Below are 20,872 nucleotides of genomic sequence, written 5' to 3'. Positions count from 1 at the left end.
AAACAAAACAAAAACAAAACAATGAATCCCTTTGAAAAACGGCCTGTGGCAACAATATGAGTCAGAAACATTTATTATCGTGTCAAAATTGACGACAAAGTGTGAATGGGATAATTGTGGTCATAAAGTCAGTCTGGTCTAAAACAGAGTTTGGAACCTCAGTGTGTCACAATGAGTAAATTAAGGTTGGATTTAGATTATAATTATGTCCACCTTTCTCCAAGCTCCAAAATGTAAAATCATGCCCCCCTTTCTTCAAGCTCCAAGTGAAAAATCATGCCCCCCTTTCTCCAAACTCCAAGTGTAAAATCATGCCCCCCTTTCTCCAAGCTACAAGTGAAAAATCATGCCCCCCTTTCTCCAAGCTCCAAGTGTAAAATCATGCCCCCCTTTCACCAAGCTCCAAGTGTAAAATCATGCCCCCCTTTCTCCAAACTCCAAGTGTAAAATCATGCCCCCTTTCTCCAAGCTCCAAGTGTAAAATCATGCCCCCCTTTCACCAAGCTCCAAGTGTAAAATCATGCCCCCCTTTCTCCAAGCTCCAAGTGTAAAATCATGCCCCCCTTTCTCCAAGCTCCAAGTGTAAAATCATGCCCCCCTTTCTCCAAGCTCCAAGTGAAAAATCATGCCCCCTTTCTCCAAGCTCCAAGTGTAAAATCATGCCCCCCTTTCTCCAAGCTCCAAGTGAAAAATCATGCCCCCTTTCACCAAGCTCCAAGTGAAAAATCATGCCCCCCTTTCTCCAAGCTCCAAGTGTAAAATCATGCCCCCCTTTCTCCAAGCTCCAAGTGTAAAATTATGCCCCCCTTTCTTCAAACTCCAAGTGTAAAATCATGCCCCCCTTTCTTCAAACTCCAAGTGTAAAATCATGCCCCCCTTTCTCCAAGCTCCAAGTGTAAAATCATGCCCCCCTTTCTCCAAGCTCCAAGTGTAAAATCATGCCCCCTTTCACCAAGCTCCAAGTGTAAAATCATGCCCCCTTTCACCAAGCTCCAAGTGTAAAATCATGCCCCCTTTCACCAAGCTCCAAGTGTAAAATCATGCCCCCTTTCTCCAAGCTCCAAGTGTAAAATCATGCCCCCCTTTCTCCAAACTCCAAGTGTAAAATCATGCCCCCCTTTCTCCAAGCTCCAAGTGTAATATCATGCCCCCTTTCTTCAAACTCCAAGTGTAAAATCATGCCCCCCTTTCTCTAAGCTCCAAGTGTAAAATCATGCCCCCCTTTCTCCAAGCTCCAAGTGTAAAATCATGCCCCCCTTTCTCCAAGCTCCAAGTGTAATATCATGCCCCCCTTTCTTCAAACTCCAAGTGTAAAATCATGCCCCCATTTCTCCAAGTGCAAATCGCCCCTCCTCACACTTCTCTTCCCTTCATTGAATGGGGCTCCGTTGTCGTTTCATCATGGCTGTTTGAGACTGAAAAACCCTATACGGATTCACCATGCTTCCAGCAGGATGCACAGCCAACTATGGTTTACATGCCTTGCTGAAGGACCCCACTGTGCAGAATAAGTGGTTGTTGACCATAGCTAGAACATAGACGGATGGTTATTGATCCGCTTATGTATATTTCGATCATCATTATCACTATCATAACCGATGTTAGCGAGCAATCTGCCTAACGTTAACCTACCTACAACTTGGATTTAGCTTGGAAACACGATGACATTTCAAAAGAAGATAAACAGTCACATTAGCATCCGAGGTGCAACCCATGTCTAGGCCACAAATAAATATTGGATGCAGTTTTTGGTGGTACTAGCTAACTCACGTCTGACTACAGCAGTGTACCAACTAGCTGCAACAAACCCAAACCAACCAGAGCTAAACATGTCACAGTTGGTTGCATAGCGTAACAGCGTCACTGGCCTCAAACCAACCTGGAGTCACTCAGTCTACATCTGGAAATCATAGAATTCGCTTCCAAACGAATTTACGTTATTTATCAAACTATGTTTAAACTTGAGGGTGGATGACAATTGTTGACGGTGGGTGCCTGACTTATCCCCTGGTCATGAACGGATGCCGGGACCAACCAGAAGGAGTATAAGTGGGTAATATAACATGGCCAGGGTATAACCTAGCCTGGTGGGAACCAGCCTGACAAGGTTATACCCTGGACATTATATAGTGATCAGGCTGGTTCCACCAGGCTGGGTTAAACCCTGGACATTATATGGTGATCAGGCTGGTTCCACATGGCTAGGTTATACCCTGGACATTATATGGTGATCAGGCTGGTTCCCACCAGGCTGGGTTATACCCTGGACATTATATGGTGATCAGGCTGGTTCCACCAGACTAGGTTATACCCTGGACATTATATGGTGATCAGGCTGGTTCCCACCAGGCTGGGTTATACCCTGGACATTATATGGTGAACACAGTGATCAGGCTGGTTCCCACCAGGCTAGGTTATACCCTGGACATTATATGGTGATCAGGCTGGTTCCCACCAGACTAGGTTATACCCTGGACATTATATAGTGATCAGGCTGGTTCCACCAGGCTAGGTTATACCCTGGACATTGTATGGTGATCAGGCTGGTTCCACCAGGCTAGGTTATACCATGGGCATGATATGGTGAACACAGTGATCAGGCTGGTTCCCACCAGGCTAGGTTATACCCTGGACATTATATGGTGATCAGGCTGGTTCCACCAGGCTAGGTTATACCCTGGACATTATATGGTGATCAGGCTGGTTCCACCAGGTTAGGTTATACCCTGGACATTATATGGTGATCAGGCTGGTTCCACCAGGCTGGGTTATACCCTGGACATTATATGGTGATCAGGCTGGTTCCACCAGGCTAGGTTATACCCTGGACATTATATAGTGATCAGGCTGGTTCCCACCAGGCTAGGTTATACCCTGGACATTATATGATGATCAGGCTGGTTCCACCAGGCTGGGTTATACCCTGGACATTATATGGTGATCAGGCTGGTTCCACCAGGCTAGGTTATACCCTGGACATTATATGGTGATCAGGCTGGTTCCACCAGGCTAGGTTATACCCTGGACATTATATGATGATCAGGCTGGTTCCACCAGGCTGGGTTATACCCTGGACATTATGAGCACAGTGATCAGGCTGGTTCCCACCAGGCTAGGTTATACCCTGGACATTATATGGTGATCAGGCTGGTTCCACCAGGCTAGGTTATACCCTGGACATTATATAGTGATCAGGCTGGTTCCACCAGGTTAGGTTATACCCTGGACATTATATGGTGATCAGGCTGGTTCCACCAGGCTAGGTTATACCCTGGACATTATATGGTGATCAGGCTGGTTCCACCAGGCTAGGTTATACCCTGGACATTATATGATGATCAGGCTGGTTCCACCAGGCTGGGTTATACCCTGGACATTATGAGCACAGTGATCAGGCTGGTTCCCACCAGGCTAGGTTATACCCTGGACATTATATGGTGATCAGGCTGGTTCCACCAGGCTAGGTTATACCCTGGACATTATATGGTGATCAGGCTGGTTCCACCAGGCTAGGTTATACCCTGGACATTATGAGCACAGTGATCAGGCTGGTTCCACCAGGTTAGGTTATACCCTGGACATTATATAGTGATCAGGCTGGTTCCACCAGGCTAGGTTATACCCTGGACATTATGAGCACAGTGATCAGGCTGGTTCCACCAGGCTAGGTTATACCATGGACATGATATGGTGAACACAGTGATCAGGCTGGTTCCCAACAGGCTAGGTTATACCCTGGACATTATATGGTGATCAGGCTGGTTCCACCAGGCTAGGTTATACCCTGGACATTATATGGTGATCAGGCTGGTTCCACCAGGCTAGGTTATACCCTGGACATTATGAGCACAGTGATCAGGCTGGTTCCACCAGGCTAGGTTATACCTTGGACATTATATAGTGATCAGGCTGGTTCCCACCAGGCTAGGTTATACCCTGGACATTATGAGCACAGTGATCAGGCCCAAAATTTTTCAGTTTTTGATTTGTTAAAAAAGTTTGAAATATCCAATAAATGTTGTTCCACTTCATGATTGTGTCCCACTTGTTGTTGATTCTTCACAAGAAATGAAATGTGGCAAAAGGTCGTAAAGTTCAAGGGGGCCGAATACTTTCGCAAGGCACTGTATATATAACCCTAACCCTCTATTTATATATAACCCTTTATTTAACCAGGTATATATATATATAACCCTAACCCTCTATTTAACCAGGTATTTATATATATATAACCCTAACCTACAAAGTATTAACTTAAGGGGGCTGAATCATTTTGCACACCCAATTTTTCAGTTTTTGATTTGTTAAAAAAGTTTGAAATATCCAATAAATGTCGTTCCACTTCATGATTGTGTCCCACTTGTTGTTGATTCTTCACAAAAAAATACAGTTTTATATCTTTATGTTTGAAGCCTGCAATGTGGCAAAAGGTCGCAAAGTTCAAGGGGGCCGAATACTTTCGCAAGGCACTGTATATAACCCTAACCCTTTATTTAACCAGGTATTTATATATATATAACACTAACCATTTATTTAACCAGGTATTTATATATATAACCCTTTATTTAACCAGGTATTTATATATAACCCTTTATTTAACCAGGTATTTATATATATAACCCTTTATTTAACCAGGCATTTATATATATATAACCCTAACCCTTTATATAACCAGGCCAGTTGAGAACAAGTTCTCATTTACAACTGTGACCTGGCCAAGATAAAGCAAAGCAGTGCGACACAAACAACCACAGAGTTACACATGGAGTAAACAAACGTACAGTCAATAATACAGTAGAAAAAGTCTATATACAGTGTTTGCAAATGTCGTAAGATTAGGGAGGTAAGGCAGTAAATAGGCCATAGTGGTGAAATAATTACAATTTAGGATTAACACAGGAGTGATAGATGTGCAGATGATGATGTGCAAGTAGAGACACTAGGGTGCAAAAGAGCAACAAAAAAACAAACAATATGGGGATGAGGTCGTTGGGTGGGCTATTTACAGATGGGCTGTGTACAGGTTCAATGATCGGTGAGCTGCTCTGACAGCTGATGCTTAAAGTCTGAGAGGGAGATAAGAGTCTCCAGCTTCAGTGATTTTTGCAATTCGTTTCAGTCATTGGCAGCAGAGAACTGGAAGGAAAGGCAGCCAAAAGGGAATTGGCTTTGGGGATGACGAGTGAGAAATGTTTTCTGTGTGTGGTATTTTCAAACGTAGTAGTGGGTGCATCATGTTATGGGTATGCTTGTCATTGTTAAGGACTGGGGAGGTTTTCAGGATTTAAAAAAAAATGTATGGAATGGAGCTAAGCACAGGAAAAAACCTAGAGGAAAACCTGGTACATTCTGCTTTCCACCAGATGAATTCATGTTGAATAGAAACAACATGAATAGATTAACGGTAGCCTAAACAAGGGTTCCTATGGTTAGAACCCATTACAGGGGAACCCCATTCTTTAGAGAATAGATCTAAAGGGGGTGATCTGGGAAGACACCGGTCACGTGGGAGATCTTTGCGACCTTTCTGCATGGTTTGTCATGTAGACCAGGAAACCTCAACATACTGTAGATGGTTGGCAAACTGAATGTAGACTATTATGAAACACGCATATGTATTCATGTTGAGGTGCCCCACTTAGATGTTGAGGGAAATTAAAACATGTTACCTACATTAAGACCTAAACGACGTAGCAGTAAGTAGTAGCCTGGTGTAGTGATAGCAACACACAATGTTTTCATAATTCACTGTGTTTCAGCAGTCATTAAAGTATTGCTAAAATATTATGTTGGACAATGTAGAATAGGAGAGTCCCTCAGCATAGATTTTTTTTTTTTTATAGTTCTTCGTTTATTAAAGTATTCTTCTCTTGTTGAGTTCAATATCCCTTCAAGGAATCGGCCGTACACATATTTCAGAGTCGGGTTTTCTCCTGCGACATACTGCAGTAGTGGAACCGTCACAGGGGGTGTTGAGGATTATGCTGCCTTGTACCTGACGTGGCCTTTGTGGCATCGCCCTCTGCTGGGCAAAACACTTCTCTACAGATGTATATGCATGAACCAAAATGAGACCAAGGCATCTTTTTACAAAACATTTTATTCATTGCCTATGTAGTCATCGATCATACGTGAACTCCGGTTGCTGGAGGTGACTTTTCAAAGACTTCCTAGACATAAGTCGCAATCCCGTTCATTTCAGTTAAAGCAGAAAACAACATTCATAAGCATCTTTTGTAGCAATTTGTCAGATGGACAAAAACATTATTGACGAGCTCATGACAAAATGTATAGTACAAAACAAAAACCAACTAACAAGAATTTGGAAGCAACCTCGTTTCCTACGAACAGTAGTCTAGGCAACCAATTCAAATTTGGCACTTTCAAGATCAAGCACAGCCACACAGCCACACACACACACACACACACACACACACACACACACACACACACACACACACACACACACACACACACTGTCTTTCAGCTTAGTGACAGTCCTGGGCATGTCGCTCACGCCTTCACTCTTTATACTCCAGGAAGTGCTGCAGTCTCTTGCGGTGCTCTGCGGACATCTGGACAGCGCTGGAAACCAGGGACACACGAATCAGACAATCGAATCCGTGTTCGCAGAAGTAGGACAAAGATAAACTTTCAAACTAAGCTTCACATCCACAACGGCAAAACATGATTACACCTATTCTATAGCAGTAATAGATGACCTGACCAAATTAATTGTGGGACCAAAACATTATAAAGGAAAGTGTTGTGGTGCAATTGAGTGTTCGGCTTCTACCTCAGTGTGCTCAACAGCCAGCCCCCCCCATATTACCACATCTCTCAGGTCCAGCCCCCCCATATTACCACATCTCTCAGGTCCAGCCCCCCCATATTACCACATCTCTCAGGTCCAGCCCCCCCATATTACCACATCTCTCAGGTCCAGCCCCCCCATATTACCACATCTCTCAGGTCCAGCCCCCCCATATTACCACATCTCTCAGGTCCAGCCCCCCCATATTACCACATCTCTCAGGTCCAGCCCCCCCATATTACCACATCTCTCAGGTCCAGCCCCCCCATATTACCACATCTCTCAGGTCCAGCCCCCATATTACCACATCTCTCAGGTCCAGCCCCCATATTACCACATCTCTCAGGTCCAGCCCCCCCCATATTACCACATCTCTCAGGTCCATCCCCCATATTACCACATCTCTCAGGTCCAGCCCCCCCATATTACCACATCTCTCAGGTCCAGCCCCCCCCCATATTACCACATCTCTCAGGTCCAGTCCCCCCCATATTACCACATCTCTCAGGTCCAGCCCCCATATTACCACATCTCTCTCAGGTCCAGCCCCCCCATATTACCACATCTCTCAGGTCCAGCCCCCCCATATTACCACATCTCTCAGGTCCAGCCCCCCCATATTACCACATCTCTCAGGTCCAGCCCCCATATTACCACATCTCTCAGGTCCAGCCCCCCCATATTACCACATCTCTCAGGTCCAGCCCCCCCATATTACCACATCTCTCAGGTCCAGCCCCCATATTACCACATCTCTCAGGTCCAGCCCCCATATTACCACATCTCTCAGGTCCAGCCCCCCCCATATTACCACATCTCTCAGGTCCAGCCCCCATATTACCACATCTCTCAGGTCCAGCCCCCATATTACCACATCTCTCAGGTCCAGCCCCCATATTACCACATCTCTCAGGTCCAGCCCCCATATTACCACATCTCTCAGGTCCAGCCCCCATATTACCACATCTCTCAGGTCCAGTCCCCCCCATATTACCACATCTCTCAGGTCCAGCCCCCCCATATTACCACATCTCTCAGGTCCAGCCCCCCCCATATTACCACATCTCTCAGGTCCAGCCCCCCATATTACCACATCTCTCAGGTCCAGCCCCCCCATATTACCACATCTCTCAGGTCCAGTCCCCCCCATATTACCACATCTCTCAGGTCCAGCCCCCCATATTACCACATCTCTCAGGTCCAGCCCCCCCATATTACCACATCTCTCAGGTCCAGCCCCCCATATTACCACATCTCTCAGGTCCAGCCCCCCCATATTACCACATCTCTCCAGGTCCAGCCCCCATATTACCACATCTCTCAGGTCCAGCCCCCATATTACCACATCTCTCAGGTCCAGCCCCCATATTACCACATCTCTCAGGTCCAGCCCCCCCATATTACCACATCTCTCAGGTCCAGTCCCCCCCATATTACCACATCTCTCAGGTCCAGCCCCCATATTACCACATCTCTCAGGTCCAGTCCCCCCCATATTACCACATCTCTCAGGTCCAGCCCCCATATTACCACATCTCTCAGGTCCAGCCCCCATATTACCACATCTCTCAGGTCCAGCCCCCATATTACCACATCTCCCCCCCCATATTACCACATCTCTCAGGTCCAGCCCCCATATTACCACATCTCTCAGGTCCAGCCCCCCCATATTACCACATCTCTCAGGTCCAGCCCCCCCATATTACCACATCTCTCAGGTCCAGCCCCCCCATATTACCACATCTCTCAGGTCCAGTCCCCCCCATATTACCACATCTCTCAGGTCCAGCCCCCCCATATTACCACATCTCTCAGGTCCAGCCCCCCCATATTACCACATCTCTCAGGTCCAGCCCCCCATATTACCACATCTCTCAGGTCCAGCCCCCCATATTACCGCATCTGTCAGGTCCAGCCCCCCATATTACCACATCTCTCAGGTCCAGTCCCCCCCATATTACCACATCTCTCAGGTCCAGCCCCCCCATATTACCACATCTCTCAGGTCCAGCCCCCCCATATTACCACATCTCTCAGGTCCAGCCCCCCCATATTACCACATCTCTCAGGTCCAGCCCCCCCATATTACCACATCTCTCAGGTCCAGCCCCCCCATATTACCACATCTCTCAGGTCCAGCCCCCCCATATTACCACATCTCTCAGGTCCAGCCCCCCCATATTACCACATCTCTCAGGTCCAGCCCCCCATATTACCACATCTCTCAGGTCCCCCCATATTACCACATCTCTCAGGTCCAGCCCCCCCATATTACCACATCTCTCAGGTCCAGCCCCCCATATTACCACATCTCTCAGGTCCAGCCCCCCATATTACCACATCTCTCAGGTCCAGTCCCCCCCATATTACCACATCTCTCAGGTCCAGTCCAGCCCCCCCATATTACCACATCTCTCAGGTCCAGCCCCCCATATTACCACATCTCTCAGGTCCAGCCCCCCCCATATTACCACATCTCTCAGGTCCAGCCCCCATATTACCACATCTCTCAGGTCCAGCCCCCCATATTACCACATCTCTCAGGTCCAGCCCCCCCATATTACCACATCTCTCAGGTCCAGCCCCCCATATTACCACATCTCTCAGGTCCAGCCCCCCCATATTACCACATCTCTCAGGTCCAGCCCCCATATTACCACATCTCTCAGGTCCAGCCCCCATATTACCACATCTCTCAGGTCCAGCCCCCCCATATTACCACATCTCTCAGGTCCAGCCCCCCCATATTACCACATCTCTCAGGTCCAGGACCGCATTAAAGTGGTGTTTAACTACATCTGCTATTCTTACTGGAGGTGTCCTCCGAAGGTGGCTGTGATCCTGTAGACAGCGGTCTTCAGGGTGGATCGCAGGGCGAAGCGGAGCGTCTTGTAACTGTCATCTCCCATACTGCAGGAACAGTGACCTGGTTTAGAGGAGGTATGGGGTAGCTTGAAGTGACGATCCACAGCCTGGAGGAGAGGGAGGGGGTGAGGAGAGGAGAGGGGGTGAGGAGAGGAGGGAAGGCAGTCAGGCACTAAGCAGTCTTGATATGGATGGATTTGTGCTAACTAACATGTTGATTCCCCCCCCCCCCCATAATGGATCAAATAATTTAGTGAAACATTACAAGCTAAGAACAGGTCAGCGGGAAGCAGCAAATACTGTACCATTATTAGATTCATTTAAAGTGAAAAGTATGCAGGTGTGAAGCTGTCAAATTAACTTCACATGTCTAACCTCCTGTAACAGCAGTAGGGTACTGAGGATGGTAGGCAGGGTGGTCTGAACTATTCCATACTGGTCCTCAGAGAAGGACGCTGCCACCAGGTGAGACAGACCTACAGGAGGAAGAAGATTAGGCTACAATATAAATCTTGACAAAATGTGAAAATCTGTTGTTTTCTGCAAAAATCTGATAAAGAATGCAAGACCTTGCAGAGCCCATATGTGAACCTGGCTGTCAGCAAACAGGGCCTGACTGGAGGCTTCTGGCAGCTGCAGGGAGAGACAACAATGAGTGAGGAAACTCTACCGAAATCATCCGGTGTTAGCCGTGGCTAACTAGGCCGGCAGCAGTCATCCGGTAAACACACCCCGGGGACAGCGCGCGGGTAAACACACCCCGGGACAGCGCGCGGGTAAACACACCCCGGGGACAGCGCGCGGGTAAACACACCCCAGGGACAGCGCGCGGGTAAACACACCCCAGGGACAGCGCGCGGGTAAACACACCCCAGGGACAGCGCGCGGGTAAACACACCCTTACCTTGTTAAACAGATACGTTATCAGCATCCGCTTTGCCAAGAAATATTTAACCTGAATGAGACAATTACAAAGTTAATAAAACAGAATGAATAATAGCCAAAATAATACACCACATCACTAGTCAGTAGCTACCAAATGGGAGAACATTTTTAGAAACACAAGGCAGTACCTGGTCCTTCCTGTTCTGTAGGAAGGTAACAAGGAAGGAGGGTTTGAGTTGGGCCTGGGACGGGCTGGGGGCGGGACCAGGAGATGGCGGAGGACTGCCGTTCAGCTGGGAGTCTAGACATAAACAGAGAATGGTCTGAATTCATAGGTCAATAAACATCGCTGTTGTTGACTCGTCAGCGGTAAAACAAATCCTTGGTTCTGAAAGGAGAATGATAATATCTAATCAAATTGTATTGATCACATATAAGTGTTTAGCAGATGTTATTGTGGGTGTAGCAAAACGATTGTGTTTCTAGCTTCAACAGTGCAGTAATATCTAACAGGCTGACTTCACCGCTCGCGTGCGCGAGTGTTGCAAAATACATTTAAAAATCTATATTATTCAATTATTGCGCGCCAACGAGCGTCTGCGTTGCCAATGGCTAAAATAGAAGTCAGTTCTATTTCTGACGCAGATCGAGCTGCAAGTCCTGCCTCTCCCATCTCCTCATTGGTTTATAGAAGCTGCTACCCACGTGCCATCTCCTCATTGGTTATACCCCTGTGGGTGACTGAAAGACGAACGAGGTCAGTGGCGATAATGCACCTAATTCATGAAAGTTGCCAATTGCAATATAAAGTTTAAAGAAGAAAAGGCCTGGAAGGAGGAGAGATGACTGGAAACGATTCGGTTGGCAGTTATGTGTGGATTAATTGTCGGAGTAGAGGACCTTGTGCATTTCAGGTAAAAATAACAGCTCAATGTTTATATCCCAGGACAAATTAGCTAGCAACAGTAGGCTAGCTAAATAGGACAAATTAGCGAGCAAGTGCAAGCTAAGTAGCTAAATTGCCATAAATGTTTAATGCTTTTTGACCTGTCACCAAATTAATATCATTAGTTCAGAGTTTGTTTTGATATTTTAACCTGCGTGTCGTGATCACGTTTGGTGTCGGGGGACAAAATAAATATACACGACGGGGCAGACGGTCTGGGTTCCATGTTACAGTTTCACAACACAAAATACACATCTAGGTAAGGAATGGATTAAGTATGTGTGTGTGTATGTATATAAATAAAAGAGCAGCATTGGACTAAGATACAGTGGTATAGTTTAGAATACAGTACATACGAGATGGGTGATGCAATATTTACAAATAATTAAAGTGATGAAATATGATACCACTCATACTATGCAGTCCCATGGCTCATAGGAGCAAAAGCAGTATAGTGAAATACTCGTCCATGGGTAAAACCAGTTTGTGGCCCCTGGGCTGTCCCTCACCTGTAGAAGCAGACCAGAGTTTGGGGCCCCTCCTCATGACGTGAGGGCTCTGGATGGAGCTGAAGCCGGGGGACAGGGCCCCCTGAGGCTCCAGGGGGCCAGTGAGCCGCCGCAGGGCGGGGGAGGAGAAGGGGCTGTCTAGGTCCGGGGTAAAGGGGGTGGTCAGGGGAGTTCGCAGCCCCGCCCCGACAGAGGAACGCAAGAACACTGAGCCAGGGGTTCTGATCAGGGCGCCGGGCCGAGGAGTCTTCATATCCTCCATACCGACAGAAGTTACTGGAGGAATAGAGGGAGTCAGAGTTTTTTTTAGAAGGACTTACATACTATTAAAAAAGGTGATCTGACCGCAACCCTGGTTCTGGGGAGATAGACTGAGCAGGCCGGCAACTAACACCGCTGACTAATCAAGGGCTTGATGAGCAGTTGATTAGAGGACTGTGTTAATCCAAGGCTGTAAAACAAAAGTTGCACATCACATGATAGGCTGACCACTGACCATGGTTAGAGCCCTGAATGCTGATTGGCTGACCACGGTTTGACGTTGGTTCAGAATGTTCTCTAGAATGTAAACACGATTTTAAACTGGGTGGATCGAGCCCTGAATGCTGACCGTCAGACCGTATAACAACATTTATTTTGCTTAAATATAGAAAAATAAATATATATTTTTACTGTATATGTTTTCATTAATCTACTGAATGGGATTTACCAACCTGGGAAATGTTTAAATAAATATAATACACTTGCACTATACACAGATACCACAGTGTATTCAACCTTTACTTCTTACACATTTTGTAACATTACATAAAAACACACACAACACACCATAATGACATCACAACACGACATCATAACACCCCATAATGACATTGCAAAAACAGGTTTAGAATTTTTTTCCAAATCTATTAAAAATAAAAAACAGATTTAAATAAATGTAAGTATTCAGACCCTTTGCTATGAGACTTGAAATTGATCTCTGGTGCATCCTGTTTCCATTGATCATCCTTGAGATGTTTCTACAACTTGATTGGAGTCCACCTGTGGTAAATTCAATTAATTGGACATTATTTGGAAAGACACACACCTGTCTAGATAAGGTTCCACAGTTGACAGGTGCATGTCAGATCAGAAACCAAGAAATGAGGACGAAGGAAATGTCCGTAGAGCTCAGAGACAGGATTGTGTGTCGAGGCACAGATCTGGGGAAGGGTACCAACAATCTGCAGCATTGAAGGTCCCCAAGAACACATTGGCCTCCATCATTCTTGTTTGGAACAACCAAGACTCTTCCTAGAGCTGCCCAGATAAACAGAGCAATGGAGGAAACCTGGCACCATCCCTACGGTGAAGCATGGTGGTGGCAGCATCATGCTGTGGGGATGTTTTTCCAGAGGCAGCGACTGGGAGACTAGTCAGGATCGAGGGAAAGATGAATGGAGCAAAGGACAGAGAGATCCTTGATGAAGTCCTGAGCACTCTGGAGCAGGTTCTCAGACTGGGGTGAAGGTTCCCCTTCCAACAGGACAACAACCATAAGCACACAGCCAAGACAATACAGGAGTGGCTCCGGGACAAGTCTCTGAATGTCCTTGAGTGGCCCAGCCAGAGCCCAGACTTGAACATCTCTAGAGAGACATTAAAATAGCTGTGCAGCGACGCTCCCCATCCAACCTGACAGAGCTTGAGGGGATCTGCAGAGAAGAAACTCCCCAAATATAGGTGTATCAAGCTTGTAGCGTCATACCCAAGAAGACTCGAGGCTGTAATCACTGCCAAAGGTGCTTCAACAAAGTACTGAGTAAAGGGTCTCATAAATGTGATTTCTAGTTTTTTTTTTTGTAATAAAGTTAAACATTTCTAAAGACCTGCTTTTGTTTGTCATTATGGGGGTATCGTGACGTTATCGTGGGGTATTGTGACATCATCAGGGGGTATTGTGACATCATCAGGGGGTATTGTGACATCATCGTGGGGTATTGTGACATCATCAGGGGGTATTGTGTGTAGACTTGAAGGGAACAACAACTTAATTCCATTTCAGAATAAGGCTGTAATGAAATATGGGGATAAAGTCAAGTGGGTCTGAATACTTTCTGAATGCAGTGTAATAATGTTCTTCAGAGAGACAGAGCGTTGTAGCTACCGGAGCCTTCCGAGGTGGTGGTGGACCGCTTGTTGCTCCCTATAGACTGGGACTTGGCCCGTCCGTTGGTCGCTACAGTGTCATGGTGGGCTACCAGCCGCTCAGTCAGGTCAGACAACAGAGACAGACACTCCTTACTCAGGGCCGTCCAGATGTGAGGGTGACCACCTGGGGAAAACACAGAACGACAAAGGAAAAGTTACCTTCCAGGAATTACATACAGAAAGGGCAACATTTCTCTAGACTCTACATCCCCAAAGTCAAAATTGGCTATATCGTTAAAATTCATAAAAGACTCAAATATGCAACAAAAAAAGGGCCCAGGGTTCTACAGAGCTAACAAGATGGTCAAGGATCATTTAGCTATTTGATTTAGAATTTGAAGATCCCTGTAAAGTTTATTTTTTATAAATAAATATATAAAACAATTATTTGATGAAACATTGCATTTGAAAAACATTGAAAAACATTAAATAAAATCCCAAGGAAATGTTTAAGTAACTCCAATGGCTGTGGTCGTCATGAAATTGTGTCAGCATTTTGTCGCCATACAAATGACTGCCGGTCTCACAGTAACTGACGGTTAATTAACAAACATGGTTTAGCGTCGCCAGGCCTCCACGCAAACAAGCCACTGAAACCTCGTTTAATCCATGATTTATTTCAGGTCTAAAGAAACAGACTGGCCAGTGTGTATGCATAAGATCTAATATGGTAATATGGTGTTCTACACTAAAATATCAAACCCAACACAGAACAAGTTCAATGATCTTACTGTGTGGGAGAATTTTTTTTTAAAAAGTCAATTGAAATAAATTCTTTAGGCCCTCATATATGGATTTCACATGACTTGGCAGGGGCGCAGCCTATGGTGGGCCTGGGAGGGCATAGGTTCACCCAGCCAATCAGAATGACTTCTTCTCCACAAAGGGCTTTATTACAGACAGAAATACTCCTCAGTTTCATCAGCTGTCTCAGACCATCCCGCAGGTGAAGGAGCCGGAAGTGGAGGTCCTGGGCTGGCGTGGTTACACGTGGTCTGTGGTTGTGAGGCCGTTTGGACGTACTGACAAATTCTCTAAAACGATGTTGGAGGCGGCTTATGGTAGAGAAATTAACAAAATGATCTGGAAACAACTCTGGTGGACATTCCAGTAGTCAGCATGACAATCGCACGCTCCTTCAAAACTTGAGACATCTATGGCATTGTGATGTGTGACAAAACTGCACATTTTTAAGTGGCCTTTTGTCCCCGGCTCGAGGTTCACCTGTGTAATCATCATGCTTTTTAATCAGCTTATTGATGACAACTGTCAGGTGGATGGATTCTTTTGGCAAACGATAAATGTTAAATAACAGGGGTATAAAACAACATCAGAGAAATACGCTTTTGGCGCGTATGGAACATTTCTGGTATCTTTAATTTCAGGGGAAAACATGGGACCAACACTTCACATGTTGTGTTTATATATATTTTTAAAATCAGTACTGTTGGGTTCTGAGAATATGTAATAATACTTATGTCACTGAGTGAAAGAGATGTATGTGGCAGGCATTGATAAGGGGAGAGAGAGCCATGGATTAGTGATTAGGGGAGGTTGAGGTCAGGTCACCTTAAGGGAGGAATAAACTTTTATGGCCCGTATCTCTTAGTGTCCTGCTTAGCAGTAAAGATCAAATGTTTGTACAGATGTGTAGGAGGAGACTCAGCCCTGGAGGAAGGGTTAAATGTTAGTGCTTGTGTGAATTTTTTTGTTGTCTAATACACCTGGATTGGCCCTCTGGGAGAAAGAACTTGGTTAAGGTTTCAGTGTTTTACTCAGAATTAGAACCTAACAGTACACATGCAACGTCTTAAATGCTTTAAAGCACAGTCCTTTTCATTGTGTTTGGCTTTGAAACAAAATCCAAAGACCATGTTTTTCTTCTATAATCAAAGTCAGGTCAAAAATGTAAAAAAAAAACATGATACTGTTTTGATAAGTGTGTTTGTGATTTTAGATTGCATTGAAGTTAGTGGTTAAAAAAATGACAACAGTACAAGGCCTTTTTATTCTTAACCTGGAATTAGCACCATCTTTTGGACGTGGAATTAGCACCATCTTTTGGTGTCTTTTTGACGTGGAAATGCCCCATTCATTGAAAAGTATTTTTCATCCCAGTACCGGGTTACCTTTAAAACAAGTCACGTGACACTTAGGGGTCGCAGAGCAAAACTGAGAACAGCATTGTGTCCGTGAGTCATATTAGTTCGTTCGTAGTAGTTATTATAATAATATTAATAGTTTGTAGGCCAAAATATTTGAACGCTACAGACATTTTTGTGAGAAGACCCATTTTGGGGATGTCCTCTGGTCTAACAAACACCTCGGTAACTCTGCCACCTTTGACCTCAGATGCGGAAGGCAGACATAGACGGATGCAGTGGATCGAGGCTCAGCCCATGTTTTAAAAGTTTTCATACCCCTCGACTTGGTCCACATTTTGTAGTGTTACAGCCTGCATTCAAAATCTACACACAATACCCCATAATGACAAATTGAAAACAGGTTTATAAATATTGAAATTAAATCCAGAAATCTAATTTACATAATTATTCACACCACTTTGCTATGACACTCCAAATTGGAGCTCAGGTGCATCCACTGTCCTTTGATCATCCTTGAGATGTTTCTACAACTTGATTGGAGTCCACCTGTGGTAAATTCAATTAATTGGACAGGATTTAGAAAGAAACACACCTGTCTATATAAGGTCCCACAGTTGACAGTGAATGTCAGAGTAGGAACTGTCCATAGATCTCTGAGATAAGAGATGTGATCAGGCATATATCTGGGGGAGGGTATTAAACAATCTTTAGAGTGCTGAATGTTTCCAAGAGCACAGTGGTCTCCAAGAAAAAAACATGGAACTACCCAGAGACTCCCCCAAAAGGACAAGAAGCACCTTGGTCAGGGAGGTGACCAAGAACCCAATGACCACTCTGACAGAACGACACTGCTCCTTGGCTGAGAAGAGAGAACCTGCCAGAAGGACAACAGTCTCTACAGCACTTCATCAATCTGGGCTTCATGGGAGTAGGTCACTACAGTAGCACGCGCTCCAGCAGGTATATTTCACTGGTCACCCCCAAAGCCAATTCCTCCTTTGGCCGCCTCTCCTTCCAGTTCTCTGCTGCCAATGACTGGAACGAACTGCAAAAATCTCTGAAGCTGGAGACTCTTACCTCCCTCACTAGCTTTAAGCACCAGCTGTCAGAGCAGCTCACAGATCACTCTACCTGTACATAGCCAATCTGTAAATAGCACATCCAACTACCTCATCCCCATATTATTACTTACCCTCTTGCTCCTTTGTATCCCAGTATCTCTACTTGCACATTCATCTTCTGCACATCTATCACTCCTGTGTTTAATTGCTAAATTTGAATTATTTCACCACTATGGCCTATTTATTGCCTTACCTCCCTAATCTTACTACATTTCCACACACTGTATAAAGATTTTTTTCTACTGTATTGTTGACTGCATGTTTGTTTTACTCCATGTGTAACTCTGTGTTGTTGTCTGTGTCAAACTGCTTTGCTTTATCTTGGCCAGGTCGCAGATGTAGATGAGAACCTGTTCTCAACTGGTTAAATAAAGGTGAAATTAAATAAATTAAATAAATGGTAGTGGCAGCATCATGCTATGGGACCGCTTTTCAGCAGCAGGGACTGGGAGACTAGTAAAGGGAACCATAAATGGAGCCAAATACAGGCAAATCCTTGAACCTTCTTCAGAGAGCAAACGACCTTATACTGGGGTGAAGTTTTACATTCCAACAGGACAATGACCCCAAGCATACAGCCAAAGCAATGCTGGAAAGGCTTCAGAAGAAGAATGTGAAAGGCCTTGAGTGGCCCAGCCAAAGACTTGAACTCCATTGAAAATCTGTGGAAAGACTTGAAGATTGCTGTTCACCGTCGCTCCCCATCTAACTCAAGAGCTTGAGAAAATCTGAAAGAAACAAAATAGGAGAAAAATCCCCAAATTCCAAGACGACTCAAAGCTGTAAATCGCCGCCTAAAAGGTGCTTCTACAAAGTATTAGCTCAGATTTGTGAATACTTACGTAAATAAGGTTTCTGTATTTCATTTCCAATAAATGCGCCAACATTTCTAAAAACATGTTTTCACCTTGTCATTATGGGGAATTGTGGGTAGAATTTTTAAAAATTTAATCAATTTTGAATTCAGGCTGTAACAAGAAAATGTGGAATAAGTAGAGGGGTGTGAATACTTCCTGAAGGCCCTGAATCTATAGTTTACCCAGATATCTTAAAATGGGGAATTTATTCAACTAATTAGATTTCCACGGGAACACGGAGATCGACTCGGGGGTAATTTAAGGTTAGGTTTAAAATAGTCAGAAATGGGTCGACTGTGGCTATGGACGCTACTGACAATCCATTGCCCCGGGACTACCAGGGGAACATTGCCCCGGGACTACCAGGGGAACATTGCCCCGGGACCTACCAGGGGAACATTGCCCCGGGACCTACCAGGGGAACATTGCCCCGGGACCTACCAGGGGAACATTGCCCCGGGACCTACCAGGAGAACATTGCCCCGGGACCTACCAGGGAACATTGCCCTGGGACTACCAGGGAACATTGCCCTGGGACTACCAGGGAACATTGCCCTGGGACTACCAGGGAACATTGCCCTGGGACTACCAGACAGAAGAACATTATGCATACTGCAGAGTCAGTTGATGTTTCCGAGACATTTCCAATGTCAACCGTGTAGACAGTGCTCTTATTGTTTTACTGTCAGTAATGAGACACATGAAGTCAGTCTGTAATGTGAAAGTATAAATGTCCATTAGATGTATGTATGCAGGCAGAGCAGCGGGGGTCACCTGGTTGGCTGAGACTGAACACCTCCAGACGTCGAGAAGGAGAATGTTGAGACAGCAGAGCCAGGTCCTGGAGGGCTAGGAACTGACAGGACACAGGTAGAGTTAGCCAGAGGGCTAGGAACAGACAGGGGTAGAGTTAGCCAGAGGGCTAGGAACAGACAGGACAGAGGTTGAGTTAGCCAGGGGGCTAGGAACAGACAGGACAGAGGTTGAGTTAGCCAGGGGGCTAGGAACAGACAGGACAGAGGTTGAGTTAGCCAGAGGGCTAGGAACTGACAGGACAGAGGTAGAGTTAGCCAGAGGGCTAGGAACAGACAGGACAGAGGTAGAGTTAGCCAGAGGGCTAGGAACAGACAGGACAGAGGTAGAGTTAGCCAGAGGGCTAGGAACAGACAGGACAGAGGTAGAGTTAGCCAGAGGGCTAGGAACAGAGGCTTTGATTTTGTTTTCCTTTGTTCAAAGTTACTCGTAACAGGGAACACGGATGATCCTGTAATGTTTCCATTGTTAAATTGGTGTGAAATGCTTACCTTCAGTATCATTGGTTGCGTGCCAGTGATAACTTTGGGCAGGCTCTGGTGGGCGTCCTCTGTGAACGTGGACTGGACAGGAAAACTGTAAACCTGCAAGAAATAATCATTATCAAATCAGACTCCTTGTGGAATGAGCTCGTCTACGGTACTAAGCAGACAGGTTAGAAGTGCACACTTCCGAGAGAACAACGGTTGGGAATCGAACTGCAGCCAGAGAGGAAATGATTAGCAGAGACTGGTAGAGAAGCAGCGAGGTGAACTAGACTGGTAGAGAAGCAGGGAGTCAGTCCAGGACTAGACTGGTAGAGAAGCAGGGAGTCAGTCCAGGACTAGACTGGTAGAGAAGCAGGGAGTCAGTCCAAGCCACTGGCTGTCATTGACGACCCCTCCCACCCTCTACACCTGCAGTTCTAGAAGCTTCCCTCCGGCAGGTGCTTCAGAACGCTCATGTCCAGGAAGTATGTTTCCTAACACTCGTTCCTTGTGCTGTTGGACCACTAAATACAAAGTACATTGTATCAGTATATCTACTTATCTATCCAGTCCAGTTGGGACAGCGGTCTCCAGTGTCCGCGTTAACGTCCCCCGTGTGTGTCGTTAGTGTCCGCGTTAACGTCCCCCGTGTGTGTCGTTAGTGTCCGCGTTAACGTCCCCCGTGTGTGTCGTTAGTAACGTCCCCCGTGTGTGTCGTTAGTGTCCGCGTTAACGTCCCCCGTGTGTGTCGTTAGTGTCCGCGTTAACGTCCCCCGTGTGTGTCGTTAGTGTCCGCGTTAACGTCCCCCGTGTGTGTCGTTAGTGTCCGCGTTAACGTCCCCCGTGTGTGTCGTTAGTGTCCGCGTTAACGTTCCCCGTGTGTGTCGTTAGTGACCGTGTTAACCTCCTCTGTGTTGTTAGTGACCGTGTTAACGTCCTCTGTGTTGCTAGTGACCGTGTTAACGTCCTCTGTGTTGCTAGTGACCGTGTTAACGTCCTCTGTGTTGCTAGTGACCGTGTTAACGTCCTCTGTGTTGTTAGTGACCGTGTTAACGTCCTCTGTGTTGTTAGTGACCGTGTTAACGTCCTCTGTGTTGTTAGTGACCGTGTTAACGTCCTCTGTGTTGCTAGTGACCGTGTTAACGTCCTCTGTGTTGTTAGTGACCGTGTTAACGTCCTCTGTGTTGTTAGTGACCGTGTTAACGTCCTCTGTGTTGTTAGTGACCGTGTTAACGTCCTCTGTGTTGCTAGTGACCGTGTTAACGTCCTCTGTGTTGCTAGTGACCGTGTTAACGTCCTC

The 20,872-nt window shown here is 45.8% G+C and overlaps 1 protein-coding gene across 3 annotated transcripts in view; it reads right to left on the bottom strand.

Annotated features, from left to right (window-relative positions):
• Positions 1 to 6,081: 6,081 nt before the first annotated feature.
• ndc1 (NDC1 transmembrane nucleoporin) overlaps positions 6,082 to 20,872 on the bottom strand; it is a 36,386-nt gene continuing 21,595 nt past the window's right edge. For all 3 annotated transcript variants that reach the window (XM_064928927.1, XM_064928920.1, XM_064928934.1), the window contains exons 9-18: positions 19,597 to 19,689; positions 19,067 to 19,148; positions 14,166 to 14,333; positions 12,020 to 12,295; positions 10,753 to 10,865; positions 10,584 to 10,634; positions 10,249 to 10,312; positions 10,055 to 10,155; positions 9,626 to 9,786; positions 6,082 to 6,585 (exon numbers count right to left, since the gene is read on the bottom strand). In XM_064928927.1, the coding sequence (XP_064784999.1) occupies positions 6,522 to 6,585; positions 9,626 to 9,786; positions 10,055 to 10,155; positions 10,249 to 10,312; positions 10,584 to 10,634; positions 10,753 to 10,865; positions 12,020 to 12,295; positions 14,166 to 14,333; positions 19,067 to 19,148; positions 19,597 to 19,689 (1,173 nt within the window). In that variant the 3' untranslated portion in view covers positions 6,082 to 6,521. The remainder of the gene's footprint in view (positions 6,586 to 9,625; positions 9,787 to 10,054; positions 10,156 to 10,248; positions 10,313 to 10,583; positions 10,635 to 10,752; positions 10,866 to 12,019; positions 12,296 to 14,165; positions 14,334 to 19,066; positions 19,149 to 19,596; positions 19,690 to 20,872) is intronic.

This window comes from Oncorhynchus masou, chromosome 3 (genome assembly GCF_036934945.1).
Source record: "Oncorhynchus masou masou isolate Uvic2021 chromosome 3, UVic_Omas_1.1, whole genome shotgun sequence".
Taxonomy (NCBI): Eukaryota; Metazoa; Chordata; class Actinopteri; order Salmoniformes; family Salmonidae; genus Oncorhynchus; species Oncorhynchus masou.
Note: the sequence above shows the minus strand (reverse complement) of the source record. Positions and strands in the feature narration are given on the sequence as shown.